This window comes from Scylla paramamosain, chromosome 40 (genome assembly GCF_035594125.1).
Source record: "Scylla paramamosain isolate STU-SP2022 chromosome 40, ASM3559412v1, whole genome shotgun sequence".
In the NCBI taxonomy this organism is placed as follows: Eukaryota; Metazoa; Arthropoda; class Malacostraca; order Decapoda; family Portunidae; genus Scylla; species Scylla paramamosain.
This window is the reverse complement of record NC_087190.1, coordinates 1,530,001-1,547,987: the sequence shown is the minus strand read 5'-3', so window position 1 is coordinate 1,547,987 and position 17,987 is coordinate 1,530,001. Positions and strand designations below refer to the sequence as shown.

Sequence of the window (17,987 nt, the reverse complement as noted above, 5' to 3'; positions counted from 1 at the left end):
ATAACTACAACGGGGAACTGTTTGGCGTGTTTGGTCTGGGACGTCATGCTTCGTATTTTGGTGTGTGGTATTAGTTTGCCTTGTGTCCAGTTCGTATCCCCCCCATGTGTGTGTGTAAGGATAGATATATAATCATACGGACACACATGGTCGCTCTCTCACACACACACACGCATACACACGCAGATAAAACTGAAAGACGACCAGCCAGCCCGCCAGCCAGCCATTCAAACAGACAGATAGATAGACAGATGGTCACCCAATCAAACACAGAAAGCACCGCACAGACAGCCAGACAAATAGAGACAGTCACTCACATACTCAGCCAGTAACTCACCCACGAGGCTTTTCACCCAGATAGAGGGAAAGGAACGCCTCCATCCACTCATCCACTCATTTATCTATTCATCCAGTCTTCCACCCACTTATCCATCCAGTTATTCATTCATCTAGCTCTCCATCCACCCATTTTTCCACCCATCCATTAACTCACTCACTAATTAATTCACCCAGCCACTCATCCAATCCTTCATTTACCCAGCCTTCCATCCACTGATCAATCCGCTCATCCACTCATCCATACACTCGTCCACTCACCCAGCCACACAAACACAGCACGCGGGGACCATCACCCACATTGCTTCCCTTCTCTGTAAATAAAATTCTGTACATCATCGCATTTAACGTTCACACCAAAACACACACACACAAAAAAAAAGAAAATGATGAACTGGCAACTCCCTCATATTACGACACGCGGCTCCCTAACACACAAACAAACAAACAAGCAAAGGAAAATTAAATGCATGTGCGAATGAAGCGGACAAAGAGATCAAAAGATAATCAGACAGACAGATAGATAGATAGATAGATAGATAGATAGATAGATAAATAGACAGAAATCAAAAGAAGTTAAGTCACATAAGTGAGAATTAATGAGAGAGAGAGAGAGAGAGAGAGAGAGAGAGAGAGAGAGAGAGAGAGAGAGAGAGAGAGAGAGAGAGAGAGAGAGAGAGAGAGAGAGAGAGAGAAAAGGGCGAATGGGAAGGACAAGGTAAGGATAAATGAACAAACAGAAGGATTTATTAAGATAGATGCGTACCTACATATATCCATCCACCCTTCCCTTACACACACACACACACACACACACACACACACACACACACACACACACACACACAGAGAGAGACACAGCAAAATACAAAACCACCTCGAACAAAATACGAGAAAAATACAACAAAACTAAACCAATACACACACACACACACACACACACACACACACACACACACACACACACACACACACACACACACACACACGTAAGTAAAAAGAAGTTCATATGTTTAAGAAATTAGTGACTGCAGTACGATTAATGTAGTAAATGTTTTGAAGCGTTTTTTTTTTTTCTTTTTCACTTCCAGTTTGTAAAATATTAAAGATATGAAGTTTGTGGCGTCCTGGAAATAAACATGGATTGAGTTTGTTGATTTAATGAAAGAAAATGTAAAAGAAAATTAAAAAAAATAGAAAAAAGTGAAAGAAATGAAAGAAGAAAGAAAGAAAAGAAGGAAAGAAAAGGAAAGAAAGACGAAAGAATGGAAGGAAGGATGAAAAGAAGTAAGTAAGGAAGGAAGGAAGGAAGGAAGGAAGGAAGGAAGGAAGAAGGGAAAGAAGGAAGGAAGGAAGAAGGGAAGAAAGGAAGGAAGGAAAGAAAGACGAGACAGAAAGAAATGACGGAAGAAAGAAAGAAAGAAAGAAAGAAAGAAAGAAAGAAAGAAAGAAACGAAAAGAAAGAAACGAAAAGAAAGAATGAAAGACAAAAAGAAAGGAAGGTAGGAATGAAAGACGAAAGAAAAAAGAAAGAATCTAAGAAACAAAGAAACAAAGAAACAAAAAACGAAAAAAAAGAAAAAAAGAAAAGAGAGAGAAATGCGAGTAGGAAAGACAGGAGATATTAATAAAATCCAGCAACGGAGGAAGGAACGAGAAAAAGAAGGAAGGAAAAAAAATGAAAATAAAATAAAGAAAGAATTCTGTCGAGTAATGATGCAAACCACTGAGTCGACCAGAGCTGAAAACTTGATACATACTGACATTCAACTTGCACGCACTATCTAACCAAAGAACTAACACAGGAGGAGACAATCTATTTAGTGAGATAATGTGCAAGCAATACAAGTGATAACAGCCAGTGTATATATATAAATTGGTTCTCGTTATCTTCACCTCGACAAAAAAAAAAAAAAAGAAAAGAAAATAATCTGTTGATGAGATAAACTTTTTTTTTACCTGTAATGTATAAAAAAAAGTCTTACGGCCATTTTTTTTTTTTTTTAGATTAGAAGGGATGACTGGAGGTGTGTTGGTGGTTGAAGTTGTTGTTGTTGTTAATGATGATGTTATTGTTGTTGATGATGATGATGATGATGATGATAGTGCAGTAGCAGTAGTAGTAGTGATGGTGGTAGTGTAGATACGTAGGAGGAGGAAGAAGAGGAGGAGGAGGAGGAGGAGGAGGAGGAGGAGGAGGAAGAGAAAGAGAAAGAGAAGGAAAAGAAGACTGAGATGAATAGCAATAATAATAATAATAATAATAATAATAATAATAATAATAATAATAATAATAATAATAATAATAATAATAATAATAATACCACCAATAACAGCAAGCAGTCCACAGAGAAGAGACAAAAGCGTGGCAAACAAACACCTGTCCAATTAGCACAAAGCATTTCGGACGTATACCCTTGACGACACACACACATACACACACACACACACACACACACACACACACGAAACATTACCCTACTAAAGTAACAATAAACATAAAACAAATAAAAAAGAACATTATACTAAACATTTATTGCTATTGAGGAGAGAGAGAGAGAGAGAGAGAGAGAGAGAGAGAGAGAGAGAGAGAGAGAGAGAGAGAGAGAGAGAGAGAGAGAGAGAGAGAGAGAGAGAGAGAGAGAGAAACTACCACACACATGAACATAAAACCAAACCTAACCATTTTTCCCCCTCCTCTTAACAATTTCTCCCAATCTTTTATTTCACGTCCAAATGAAGAGACAGCTTAAAAAAAAAAAAAAGAGAGAGAGAGAGAAAGAAAAAAGTCATAGCCAGCTTAATTACAGGTATCTTCGAGTGAGCTGAACAATCCCCGCAGGTGAGATGAGATGAGTCAGGTAACCTCGCTAATTAAGTTACAGGTGGGAGAGATACCGGAGCTGTCACGCACGTCAGGTTGAGCTGGTGCAATAATTATTAACACAGACACCTCTGCATCACCTCTCTTCCATCACTCGTCTTGCTACTTGTCAGAGAATAAGGTAGTGGTGGTGGTGGTCGTTGGGATGATATATGTATGAGAGAGAGAGAGAGAGAGAGAGAGAGAGAGAGAGAGAGAGAGAGAGAGAGAGAGAGAGAGAGAGAGAGAGAGAGAGAGAGAGAGAGAGAGAGATTGTAAAGCACCGTTCACTTGAAGAAAATATGCTGTATGGTTTAAGAGAGAGAGAGAGAGAGAGAGAGAGAGAGAGAGAGAGAGAGAGAGAGAGAGAGAGAGAGAGAGAGAGAGAGAGAGAGAGAGAGAGAGAGAGAGAGAATTTGCGTCCTCACTTAATTATGTAAATGAATCGCTGCGGGAAAGGTGAGCTAAATGACTGACAGGTAAGCAGACAGGTAAACAGGAACACACACACACACACACACACACACACACACACACACACACACACACATACACACACACACAAAAAACATAATTAAAGCATATCTTCATACCTTGACAAGACGAGATGACGAGAAACTCCAACAAATATTCGTAGTAGTAGTAGTAGTAGTTAATATTCCTTCGTCAGTAGAATATTGGGCGTCCTTCGAGCAGTAGCAGTAAAAAAAGACCAGTAGTAGTAATAGTAGTAGTAGTAGTAGTAGTAATAGTAGTGGTAGTAGTAGTAGCAGCGGTAGGAGCAGAAGCAAATGATATCCCTCCGTCAGTAGTGTAATGTTCCTCCTTCAGGTGCAATGCGGCTGGCTCCACCTCACGCCTGAGGGAACAACCACACTGCCTCGGGGCCTGGCGGTGCACGGGCTGGGGGTCTATTTGATTTCGAGGCTCCGGAGCATTAGTGAAGCTTCGCGAATCAGCGGGCACTGCATATTACCGCTGCCAGACGCAAGAGGTGGGTGTACAACTTGATCTTAGGTTGTTTAAGGTCTTGTGTTCTTGTGTTCTAAGTTTCTTTGTTTTTTGTTGGGTCTTTGTATATTTTTTTGAGTTTGTGTTCTTTTCTTGTTCTTTTCTTGCTTTGTTTTGTTCTTGTGTCCTTTTCTTTGTTTTGTTTTGTTTTGTTTTTCCTTCCTGTGTTGTTTTGTTTGTTATTTTTTCTTGTGCTGTTACGTCTCTTGTGTTCTTTTTTGTGTTCTTCTCTTGTTTTCTTTTGTTCTTGTGTCCTTTTCTTCGTATTTTTTTCTTGTTTTTTTTTTCCTTCCTTTTGAGTTCTGTTATTTTTTTCTTGCCCTGTTCAATCTTTTGTGTTCTTTTCTCCTCGTCTTCTTTTCTGCCAGTGATCTTTTCTTTTATTTCCAAGTTCTTGTGTTGCTTTTGATTTTTATTTCATTGTTTGTTTATTCGTTTATTTTTCCGAGAGCCTCCTGTGCCTTTTCACTCAAGATCACCACCAGTAGTCAAGATCACCTTTATCTAAAACATATTTCTTTCTTCTTCTCCTTCTTCTTCTTTCCTTTCTATCTATTTTCTGAGATCTATATTTTTTTCTTTTCTTCAGTCTTACCTACCAAGGATTAACCACCCACTGTTCTCTTCACTTTAAGACAACCATCTGGAGTCGAGCGCACCAATATATGTTCCTTTCTTCTTCTTGTTCTTTCTTTACTGTTTATTTTCTGAGATCTAGTGATGATTTTCTTCAGTATTATCAAGAATTAGCCACTCACTGTCCCTTTCCCTTCCAGGCTACTACTGTTCATTCAGAAATCAAATTAACGTTATTTTCATTCAGTACAGTCAGTCATCTTGTGTTTTTCTTTCTTTTTTCTTCTCTTTCGTCTCCTTCAGTGTTACCAGAAGACTCACTGTTCGTTTTAAGATTCCCGCTACTGTTTATTCAATGCAGTCAAAATTACCTCTTTTTATTTATCTATTTCTTCTTTCTGTCTATTTTTCGGGGTGCAGTCTGCGTTTCCTCCAGTTTTATCAAGAGATTTAACTTATTTTGAAATCTCGAGTAGTGTTCATTTACTACTGTCAAAATCGTATGTTTTCGTTCAATACAGAGTAAAAATCACCTTTTTTTATCTCTTCTTTCTGTCTATTTTCCGGGGTGTAGTCTGCATTTTCTTAAGTGTTATCAAGAAACAACACTCACCTTCAGATCACCAATACTGTTCATTCATTACTGTCAAAATTATGTTATTTTCATTCAATACAGCGCCAAAATCACCCTTTTACTTATCTTTCCTTTCTGTTTCCCAAGGTGTCGTGATCGCTGCCTCCTGTGTTATCAAGATACTTCACACTCACTTTAAAATCGAGAACTGTTCATTCAATATATTTTAAATCATGTTATTTTCAATAAATACAGCGTCAGAATTACCTTTTATTTCTTTCCTTTTCATTTCTTGGTGTCTCATTATCGCTTCCCGCAGTGTTATCAAGAAATCTAGCACTCACATTAAAATCACCTGTACTGTTCACGCAATACTGTGAAAATCATCTGTTGCTTTCACTTAAAACAGCGTCCAAATTACTTTTTTTGTTTTTACTTATCTTTCTTTTCTATTTCCTGGAGCATTTTCATCATTTCCTCCAGTGTTATCGAGAGACTTAACGTTCACTCTGTCACCACCACTGTTTACCTAATACAGTTAAAATCACCAAGTCAAAACTATTTTTTTATCTTCCTTTTTGTCTATTTTCCATGGTGCAGTTTTAATTTCCTTAAGTGTTACCGAGGGAGTTAAGATTCACTGTCTCTCCCCGTTACGGTCACTAGCTTTCCTTCTCACTACAACTGCTCATTCGAGTCAAAATCACTTTTCTTATTTCTCTTTTCTGTCTATTTTCCGGGGTGCAGTCTTTGCTTTAGTGTTATCAAAAGCCTCACCGTTGACTTCACCACCATTGGCCATAAATACAGTTAAAATTATGTCACTTCCATTCAGTAGAGTCAAAACCAGTTCTCTTATTTCTCCTTTCTATTTTCCGGCGTGTAATATTGGCTTGGGTGTTGTTAAGAGGCTCGTCATTGACTTCCTCACTACCACTGCTCATAAATACAGTTAAAATGATATTACTTCCATTCAGTATGGAATCAAAATCACCTTTATTTCTCTTTTCTTTCTATTTTCCGGCGTGTAGTCTTGGCCTGAGTGTTACCAAGGGCCTCACCATTCACTGTCCCTCCCACCCGCGGCCACTTCCACTGTGCCTCCCTGTGCAGCGGAGATCACCAAGGGCGTTACTTCACCTCCACTAGTTACACTTCACATAATCCCTCGCTTTGCCTTTCGAATCAACCCATGCATACTACACCATTCGTTCCTTCACGCTCCACTCCCTCCACTCCCGCCACACACGCACTCCACATTGCTGAGTTGTAACAATGCTCATCCAAAAATGTCCTTAGTGCTTTCTTGTAGCGATTCAGAGGAAACGAAAGGAAGGGAAAGCGAACCGAGACAGTAAAAGAGGAGGAGGAAAATGGAGAACAAGTGGAGGAAGAAGAGACAGAGAAAGAGAGAGAGAAAGAGAGAGAGAGAAACATCCACTCACATCCACACGCTCATTTGTTATTCTGCTACCACCAAGAGGAAACAAAAAGAACATGAAGGAAGAACAAAAGGAAGACTAGATTTACCAAAGAAGGAGGAGGAGGAGGAGGAGAAGGAGGAGGAAGAGGAAGAGGAGGATGTCAGATCCCTACAAGTAACCACAAATCTACTCTCTCTCTCTCTCTCTCTCTCTCTCTCTCTCTCTCTCTCTCTCTCTCTCTCTCTCTCTCTCTCTCTCTCTCTCTCTCTCTCTTTCAGGTCCATTATGGTTAAAAAGAAACTAAAAAGATGAGAGAGAGAGAGAGAGAGAGAGAGAGAGAGAGAGAGAGAGAGAGAGAGAGAGAGAGAGAGAGAGAGAGAGAGAGAGAGAGAGAGAGAGAGAGAGAGAGAGAGAGAGAGAGAGAAACCCTCAAATTCCTCGACTTATAAACACGAAGAAAAGGAGAAGAACGAGAAGGAAAAGGAGGAAGAAGAAGAAAAGAAGAGGGAGAAGGAAAATCCACTTCAATCCACAAAGTTCCACTCATAAAAAGGAAGAATGAAGAAGAGGAAGAGAAAGAAAGCCACAAAAATCCACCTACTTAGGAAGAGGAAGAGGAAGAGGAAGAACAAGAGGAGGAGGAGGAGGAGGAGGGAAAAAAACGATCCACTTGAATTTAAGGGAAGGAAAAAGAGGGATGGAAGAAAGAAGAAAGAAAGAAGAAGAAGAAGAAGAAGAAGAAGAAGAAGAAGAAACACACTTAAAACTATATACATCCATTTACAAACAAGAGAAAGAATAACACTTTTACTTAACGAAAGAGGGAGAAAGTGGAAGAGAAAAATAAAGATGGGAAAGAAGGAGAAAATGACATGGGAAAAAAAGAAGAAAAAAAAGAAAAATTAATGACAAAGAGAGAAAAAAGGAAAAAAAAAGAAAAAAAGGGAAAAAAACGAAGGGGGACAAACACTTTGGAGAAAAATGAAGAAAACAAGAGGAAAATTAATAACGAGAAGAGAAAATAGAAAACGGAGAGAATAACGAAGAGGAACAAAAAAGAGAAAAGGAAGGAAAGAAAAGAAAAAAATAATAACAAAAAGAGTAAACGGAAAAGGAAAACACGAAGTGGAAAAAGAGGAAAAGGAAAAAAAGAAGAGGAAAACATAAAAATACGAAAAAAATGATAGTTAAGAAAGAGGAAAAAGGAAAAAAAAGAAAAAAAAAAGAAAAAAGTAAAGAAAATAAGGGAAACAAAAAAAATAAATAAAAAAGAACGAAAAAAAATACGAAAAACAAAAAAAAACACGAAAAGATAAAAAAAAAAATATAGAGATAAAAATTCAGAAAAAGAAATAAAGAGCAACAAGAAGAAAAAGACGAATAAAACAGAAAACGAAAAACAAAACAAAAAATACAAAAAAAAAAAAAAAATCGAAAAGAAAAAGATAAAGAAAAAAAGACAGAAAAAAGAAAGAGATGAACAAGACAACAACAACAACAACACACACACACACACACACACCACTACAAACCCAACCAAACAAACCTAATAGCAGAAATACAGGTAACCACCTTTCAATCACGCAACACACACACCTATACACGTGAACTGTCATGTATACACCAGCAAATTAATACAACCCCAGGTATTGCCACAGGTACAAATGGATTCCCTGACCCCCCTTTGCCCCCTCTCTAAATAACCCCCCTTCATTCTCCCCCTGTACGAGTACCTTCCCAGTTTCTCTCCCCCCATCTCTTTACCCTTCCCTGTTTGTGGTAGCGAAGTGGAAGTGTTTGAGGCTAAGGCTGATTGGCTGGTTCTCTCTCTCTCTCTCTCTCTCTCTCTCTCTCTCTCTCTCTCTCTCTCTCTCTCTCTCTCTCTCTCTCTCTCTCTCTCTCTCTCTCTCTCTCTCTCTCTCTCTCTCTCTCTCTCTCTCTCTCTCTCTCTCTCAGCAGTTCTGTCTCCCTTTGTCTCTGTCTGTGTGAATAGGTTTGTTTGGTGACTGGGTTTCGTTCTCTCTCTCTCTCTCTCTCTCTCTCTCTCTCTCTCTCTCTCTCTCTCTCTCTCTCTCTCTCTCTCTCTCTCTCTCTCTCTCTCTCTCTCTCTCTCAGCGATAATGCAAAAAGCAAAGAGAAAAAATATGATTATGACTGACTGATCAACTCTCTCCCTCCCTCCCTCCCTCTCCCTCTCTCTCTCTCTCTCTCTCTCTCTCTCTCTCTCTCTCTCTCTCTCTCTCTCTCTCTCAGCTATAAAAGTGTAATGCCCTGGAATATATCGGTTTCCAGATTCAGATCAATAAATTTTTTTTCCACGATGACTGACTGCAATAGTCCGGAGCCCCACAAACACACACACACACACACACACACACACACACACACACACACACACACACACACACACACACACAATGGCACTGATAGTTAAACCCGATACAAGTTCAACAATTAAGTGACACATGTTTCAATTAAAAAAGAAAATACACACAACAACAACAACAAGGTAATAACAAGGACGGTGCATGGCGGTACCTGTGTATGGTCCCCACGGCGCACCTGTGTTAACTAACGGAAGGTACGGTGAGGTGTGGGCGATAAACAAGGTTACCTACACTCACCTGGATGGGCTTACGTTACGGTGCAGTGGATGTTAGTTATTTAAATGGTACCTCAATGTTACTCTGGTGGTACGTTGAATGTTAATTAATGGATGTTTTTTACTTGAATGCTAATTAATGTTTATTTTCTGAATTTTGATTAATGGATCTGAATGTTACCGTTACCTGCACACCAATTAGTAAATTTATCTGTGTGTTGATTACCTACTTTAAGGGACACACTTGGATATTAAATAAGAAACGGTACAGTGAGGAGAGGATACAACGGTGCACTCATTAACCACGGTACACTTCCTCAACAGTACGGTACACTATGTAGATGATGGTGCAATGGTACAGGTTACGCTCTCCCACAGTTACACTTCAACGGTACGCAAAGAAAACAATACGGTGCAGGTACGTGGGTAGGGTACAGTTACAAAGTTTTAGTCTTGAAGGTATAAATGCGAACGGTGCAATGAGGGACAAGAAATGGTACCGTGATTATGGTACAAGATGCTATGGGTTACTGGGGAGAAGTAATATGGTACACGGACTCCTTGACGGTACACTGATTAAATGACGGTACAGAGCAGGTGTGTGTGGGAAACTTCGGTAATTTTCTTTTTGCTTCGCCCATAACGATATGAAATAATAAAAGGATTCAGTATGTTAAAAAAAAATAAATGAAAATATAACAGTAGGATGAAAATAATTCTTAAAATACATAAAACACTTAAAAACCTGTACATGAAAAGACACAAACAAAAAGAACTATAAATAACAACAACAACAAAAACAACAACAGCAACAACAACAACAACAACAAACACACACACACGCACACACACACAGTAGTAGTAGTAGTAGTAGTAGTAGTAACAGCAAAAGTAGTAGTAGTAACAGAAATAGTAATGCAGTACACACAGACATACTCACAGAAATAGTAGTAGTAGTAGTAGTAGTAGTAGTAGTACACACAAACCCACAGTAGTAGTAGTAGTAGTAGTAGTAGTAGTAGTAGTAGTAGTAGTACACAGACACACACACACAAACACACGCACACACAAAACACAGATATTGGCACGAACAGACGGCAGCTGCAGCGACGAGGGAGAGTGAGGGAGAGAGTGAGTGAGAGCGATGCGGCCTCCTGACGACGCGGACAAGGCAGGAATGAGAGAGGCAGCACTGGTGGACCCTCTCTCTCTCTCTCTCTCTCTCTCTCTCTCTCTCTCTCTCTCTCTCTCTCTCTCTCTCTCTCGCCGACGCCCCCTCACCCCACCATTCTCACTATTATCATCATCAGCAAGGTCACGTCTCTCTCTCTCTCTCTCTCTCTCTCTCTCTCTCTCTCTCTCTCTCTCTCTCTCTCCCCCCTTAAAGGCCAATTTAGCACCCGATTTTCTTCATTTTTGGTCTCTATGCATTGTTTTCTCAAGGAACGAAAAAAATTTAGGAGTTACAATTAGCTTTGATATCTGTCTAAAAAAGCAATGCATGGGGGCCACAAATAAGGCAAATCGGGTATCAGGATTAATTTTCATGAGTGCTAAAGGTAAAAGTCCAGAATATCAAGGTTATATTTGGCGCTGGTCAGACCTCATCTAGATTGCAGTGTGCAGTTTTTGGTCCCCATATTACGGGAATAGTAGAGGTCTATTAGAGTTAGTACATAGGAGAATGACGAAAAGGGGATGAGGGGGTATACCTTACAAAAGAAGACTGAAATTTTTACATTTACATTCTTTACAGAGAGGGCCTGATACAAGTCCTTAAGTGGTATAGGGGTTATAACAAGGGGGACGTAAGCAAGGTTCTCAGCATCAGTATTCAGGGTAGAACACAAAACAATGACTTCATGCTTGAAAAAAGTTAGATTTAAAAAAGAGGTAGGAAGGAAATGGTTCTCAAATAGTGGTGGGTGAATGGAACGGACTCAGTGATCAGGTAGTTAGTGCTGAGTCATTAGGGAGCTTTGGAAGAACACCAGACAAATTAATGGATGGAGAAGATAGTTGGGAATAGATATGTTTCATACAGAGACTGCCACGTGTAGTCATGATAACCTTTTCTAACAACCATTATTTCAAGTTCTTATCTCTCTCTCTCTCTCTCTCTCTCTCTCTCTCTCTCTCTCTCTCTCTCTCTCTCTCTCTCTCTCTCTCCGTCCTGTCTGTTTTTACCCTCTCTTTCATTTATCTTCATTTACCCTTGTCAAAACACACACACACACACACACACACACACACACACACACACACACACACACACACACACACACACGTTCCTCTTCCATTGACCTGTGACACTTCTTCTCCTTCTTCTTCTTCTTCTCGTTTTCCTCCTCCTCCTCCTCCTCTTCCTCCTCCTCCTCTTCGTTCTTCTTATCCCGTTTTCTTTACAAGGAAGAGGAGGAGAGATGACGAATAACTCATTTAGATTCGCTTTGTCAAGTTTCCTTATCCTCCTCTTCCTCTTTCTCCTCTTCCTGGTCTTCTTCATGTCCCTCCTCCTCCTCCTCCTCCTCCTCCTTCTCTTCATACCCTTCTTTTCCTCGTATTTTTGTTTTCCTCTACCTCCGCTTTCATCCAAGTTTACTTATACTATATCTCACTCTCCTCCTCCTCCTCCTCCTCCTCCTCCTCCTCCTCCTCCTCCTCCTCCTCTTACAAGTTGTCCTTTTTTTTCTGCTTCTCCTCCTCCTCCTCCAATTTCCTTCTTTTCTTGCGCTTACCTCCTCTTCCTGCACTTCAACAGCCCCCCTCCTCCTTCTCCTCCTTCTCCTCCTCCATCCGTCTATCGCTCATATCAAGACAGCCAATACACAGAAGAGAGGGAGCCATCGGGAAGACGCAGAGAAACAGACTCACAAAGAGATGCTTCAGAGATCATGAGATTATTTTGCTTGCATGAGAAACACCTGTGGGATTATACGGGCAGGTGAGGAGACGGATTAATTACGGGTAGAGTAGGTGGTGGTGGTGGTGGTGGTAGGATGATGGGGTTTAGTGTGTGTGTGTGTGTGTGTGTGTGTGTGTGTGTGTGTGTGTGTGTGTGTGTGTGTGTGTGTGGGGGGCGTTGTGAAAGAGTAAAACATTTTGTATTTGTTTGTTTGTTTGTTTTTGTATCAGTGAAACCAAAACGCCTAAGGGATACATGCAAATTTCAGAGGTGTGTGTGTGTGTGTGTGTGTGTGTGTGTGTGTGTGTGTGTGTGTGTGTGTGTGTGTGTGTGTGTGTGTGTGTGTGTGTGTGTGTGTGTGTGTGTGTGTGTGTGTGAGAGAGAGAGAGATAAAAAGATAGATAGATAGACAGATAGATAGAGAGAGAGAGAGAGAGAGAGAGAGAGAGAGAGAGAGAGAGAGAGAGAGAGAGAGAGAGAGAGAGAGAGAGAGATTCCACTGACCACAACTAACGTTACATAAATGAACAAACGAATACGTAAATAAATAAATAAATAAAATAAATACATAAAATAAAACAAAATAGAAATACAAAACACTCCAAAACTCATTTCTAACCACGTATATACACAGTTAAACACGCACGCACGCACGCACGCACGCACGCACATACACACACACACACACACACACACACACACACACACAGACCCATTAATCGAGCCGTCAATATGGCACTCTCTCACTCACTCTCTCTCACTCTCTCACTCACTCACTCTCTCAAAGTACATTATTCTACAGAGACGGAAGAGGAACACAGTTATATCCACCTCTCTCTCTCTCTCTCTCTCTCTCTCTCTCTCTCTCTCTCTCTCTCTCTCTCTCTCTCTCTCTCTCTCTCTCTCTCTCTCTCTCTCTCTCTCTCTCTCTCTCTCTCTCTCTCTCTCTCTCTCTCTCTCTCTTCGATAACAAGGCGAGGGAATCTCTAGGTAAGAGGTGAAGTAATTGGCTGTTTTTTTATCTTCACTCTCTCCCTAACCTTCTTTTCTTCCTTCCTTCCTCTCCTTCCTTTCTTTATTTATTTACTTTCTTCCACCTTGTTCTTATGTTTGTATCTTAGTTTCTGTTTATTTCCTTCCTTCCTTTCTTATTTACTTTTTTATTCTTGTTGTGTTTGCATCTTTATTTATGTTCCTTTCTTTCTTCTTTCTTTTCTTTTCTTCCTTCCTTCATTTATTCATTCATTCATTACTTGCTTAACTTCTTCTATTTTGTTCTTATTTTTCTATCTTCATTTATCTTCCTTCTTTCCTTCCTTCTTGTTTAAAGTTTTTTCCTTCTTTTATCTTCCTTTCTTCATTTCTGTATTCCTTCATTCCTTAATTTCTTCCTTCCTTTATTTTCTCTTTCCTTTCTCCTTCTCCTCCATAATCCTTCTGATGTTCCTTAATCCTTCTCTTTCTTTCCTTCTTCCTATTCATCTATCTTCCTTTTGTCCTCTCTCTCTTCTCCTTTTCTTTCTTCGTCGGTTCCTTTTGCCTTCCTTCACTTCCTCCTTCATTTCTTTCATTTCTCCCTTACTGTTTATCTTTCTTCCTTCCTCCCTTTCTATTTTTTTCATTACTATCCTCCTTCCCTTTTTTTTTCTTTCTTTTGTGTGTGTGTGTGTGTGTGTGTGTGTGTGTGTGAATTGGTCTCTATTTGTGTGTTTATCCTTGTTTATCTATCTGTCAATCTATTTATCTGTCCATTTCTCTGTTGAGCCATCTGTCTATCTGTCTATTTATTTCTTTACCTGTCTATTTATTAACCAATTTATCTGTTTACCTGTCTATCTCTCTTCCTTCTTGCCTTCTTTCTTTTTTTCTATCTCCCTTTATTCCCAATCTTTCTTTCGTTCTTGTGTGTGTGTGTGTCTGTGTGTGTGTGTGTGTGTGTGTGTGTGTGTGTGTGTGTGTGTGTGTGTGTGTGTGTGTGTGTGTGTGTGTGTGTGTGTGTGTGTGTGTGTGTGTGTGTGTGTGTGTGTCGAATGTCTTAACAGAATGGCAAAAGGGGTTACATCGTGCCAGAATATCTCAAGTGTCTGTGCAGGGAGGGCTTGAGTTAATCCTGTCAGTCCTCCTACAAAGGGTGTCCCATAAAGGCTCTAATGGCTTAAGTTTCAAAAAGGATTTACTAAAGGTTTTTTTATTTATTTATTTATTTTTTTGCAATGAGTGTTGTAATTCTTCTATTCTCAAAGCAGTTATGAAGAAATGTTTTGATTCTACAGGTATTTCAGAGAGAGAGAGAGAGAGAGAGAGAGAGAGAGAGAGAGAGAGAGAGAGAGAGAGAGAGAGAGAGAGAGAGAGAGAGAGATTGACTAATTTCCATATGTGATTTTGTTTTTTTCTGAACTTTCCAAATCTCTCTCTCTCTCTCTCTCTCTCTCTCTCTCTCTCTCTCTCTCTCTCTCTCTCTCTCTCTCTCTCTCTCTCTCACAGATTCTTCAAGATGGATGATCGTTTCTCTTCAACTTTAGAGAATATAGTTTGCAATTCGAAGTCTTCCCATCTCTCTCTCTCTCTCTCTCTCTCTCTCTCTCTCTCTCTCTCTCTCTCTCTCTCTCTCTCTCTCTCTCTCTCTCTCTCTCTCTCTCTCTGCACGTTCTCTAGTTTAAGCATTTTTCCAATCAATTACTCTTTCTTATCTTTCTTTTCTCTCCCTTTATCTAATTATCGACTTTTACTTACAATTTCTCTCTCTCTCTCTCTCTCTCTCTCTCTCTCTCTCTCTCTCTCTCTCTCTCTCTCTCTCTCTCTCTCTCTCTCTCTCTCTCTCTCTCTCTCTCTCTCTCTCTGATTTCCACACCTACATTTTTTTTTCTCTTATTTAGTCTCTTTGCTTCTATTATAATCTTATTTTCATCCTAATCCTTTTGTTATTCATCCTGATTGTCTCGTCTCTTATCTCATGTCTCTTATTTTCCATCTTAATTCTCGTTTCCTAAGTCTAATTTTCTTATATTTCATTCACTTTCTTCTATTTTCACTCTTATCCTTCTGCTTTCTCATCTTAACCCTTTATTTCTTATTATTGTTCTTTTTATCTATCCTGCTTTTTTTTTTCTTTTTTTCCTTATCTCCTAATCTTTTTACTTCTCCTTATTTTGATCCTTCTCTCTTTCATCTAATCTTCTCTTCCTTACTCTAATTCTCAAATGTATCACATTTGAATCTAGCTGTTATATTTTTTCCTCTTATTCTCGTTCTATTTCTTCTTCTGTATTTTCATTCTTTAATATCTAATCATCTTAATCCTCCTTTTTTTGTCACTTAATCCTCAACTCTTGATCTTAATCTTCAAATCGTCACAAGTCATTTCAATTTCGTTCTTATACTTTTCCTCCTGCTGTTCTGATCCTAATAATTCTATTCTTGCATCCTTAATTTTCTAATCCTCTTGCTTCTAAACAGGTAAAACCATAAATCCGGAGACAGGTAAATCTAAAGAGAAAAAGTTTATCCAGTATTCAGTAAAAACAACAAATAAATAGAGAGCATAAACAAAACAATTAGCAGTACACAGGTAAATCTAAAGAAAGAAAAAAAAAACAGGTAAATTCAAGCAGGAAAATCCATAAAGTTAGAGAAACAGACAGTCAGACATGCAAGGAGGAAGAGACACGGACAGACAGAAAGACAGACAGACAGACAGATTGACAGACAGACAGACGGCAGCAGACAGGTTGCTAAGCGGCGAAAGGTTATGTCACGCGGTGCAAAATTTGATAAACACGAGCTGAGTTGTGTGTTATTCGCTCATCTCTCCTCAGCTGATCACAGACGCCACCTCCCTCTCATTACCAACTCATACGGACCCGCTGAGAACATGCACGCTCCTAGTCAAGACAGTGGGAGGTTTATTCGTCAATGTTTTAATCTCTTATCAGGCCTATTATTTTATTTTATTTTATTTTATCTTATTTTTTTTTAGGTATTGAGATGGTTAGTCAGGTTTTCATCATCAAAGTCATGAAAACTCGCTTCAGTATCATAATTCATTACACTGCAACCTGCTAAATTATCGTCAAAAATTATAAAAACACGCTTGAAAATCCAAATGCCTGTCACGAGAACCTGTTAAATTGTGACCCGAATCATGAAAACAAGCTTGAAAATCCCAGTTCCTTCCGTTACGACCTGTTAAACTATCACCTAAATCATGGAAACACTTGAAAATCCCAATGCCTTTCACTATAATCTGCTAAATGGCTACAAAAAAAATTATAAAGGAGGCCTATTAAAGGTGACGGTCCCTAAAGAGTATAAAGAAACAAGATTATCCAAAATTATAAGTCAGATCTCCTTCCTGAAAGAGTTCAAGTCATAGGAAGGGCGAAATACAGAAGCAGGCAGTGAGTTCTACATTTTACCAGTGAAATACAGAAGCAGGCAGGGAGTTCCAGAGTTTTACCAGTGAAATACAGAAGCAGGCAGGGAGTTCCAGAGTTTACCAGTGAAATACAGAAGCAGGCAGGGAGTTCCAGAGTTTACCAGTGAAATACAGAAGCAGGCAGGGAGTTCCAGAGTTTACCAGTGAAATACAGAAGCAGGCAGGGAGTTCCAGAGTTTACCAGTGAAATACAGAAGCAGGCAGGGAGTTCTAGAGTTTACCAGTGAAAGAGATGGAGGACTGAGAATACTTAGACCTTTGGTAGAGAAAATATGAAATGTAAAAAGAGAAAATCGTTACTTTTATTGAATAGCTTTCCATTTAACCATTGAAATACAGAAGCAGGCAGGAAGTTCTAGAGTTTACCAGTGAAAGAAATGAAGGACTGAAAATACTGAGACCCTTAGTAGAGTAGGTAAGAGCTGTAGGAAGAGAAAATCGTTACCTTTTGTGGAGCAGTTGTGTTTCAGGTTGAGAAGCATTGGTGTTCTCTGTCCTTGTGTCCTCAGCTCCCCACGTGAACCGCCTCGAGGGCTGAAGGGAAAATAGAAAAGGGGTTGAGAGGCAGGAATATTACGAGCTGTGATTTATAGTCAGACTTTTTTTTATTCTTTCTTTTTACTGTTGGGTTTAGCTGTTTGTTAGGGAATTGTGTGGAGGAGGAGGAGGAGGAGGAGGAGGAGGAGGAAAAACAACAACAAGAACAACAACAACAACAGCATCAACAACAACAACAACAACAACAACAACAACAACAACAACAACAACAACAACAACAGCATCATGACGACGACGATAAGAATAAAAGCAATAACAAGAAGAAGATTAAGAACGAGGAAAAGAAAAGAAAAACGATAAGGATTAAGAAGAAGAAGAAGAAGAAGAAGAAGAAGAAGAAGAAGAAGAAGGAGAAGAAGATCAATACCACCACCACTACCAACACCAACACCACCACCACCACCACTAACACTAATAATACCAGCTGATTACAACTAATAATACATCAATGAAAGTTACTCCCCCTCTCCCCTCTCCCCTCTCCCCCTCTCTCCCCTACACTATGGTAATAAATATCAGTCGGTTAGAGTTAGCGATAATTCAGGGTTTAAATGAATACCTGGCTGATGAAATATTTTAGACACCTGTGCAATGGTCCCCCTTCTATTGCAGCTCCCTGTCTCCTCTATTCCAGCCCCTGTCTCTCCTATTCCAGTCCCTTCCAGCTCTTTCCAGTCCCCTCCACCCTTCCTCTTTCTCTTTT

The 17,987-nt window shown here is 39.5% G+C and overlaps 1 protein-coding gene across 3 annotated transcripts in view; it reads right to left on the bottom strand.

The window, feature by feature from the left end:
• The window catches only part of LOC135092689 (putative neural-cadherin 2), a 155,081-nt gene that overhangs the window by 118,952 nt on the left and 18,142 nt on the right, over positions 1 to 17,987 (bottom strand). For all 3 annotated transcript variants that reach the window (XM_063991313.1, XM_063991314.1, XM_063991312.1), the window contains one exon: positions 17,172 to 17,260. In XM_063991313.1, the coding sequence (XP_063847383.1) occupies positions 17,172 to 17,208 (37 nt within the window). In that variant the 5' untranslated portion in view covers positions 17,209 to 17,260. The remainder of the gene's footprint in view (positions 1 to 17,171; positions 17,261 to 17,987) is intronic.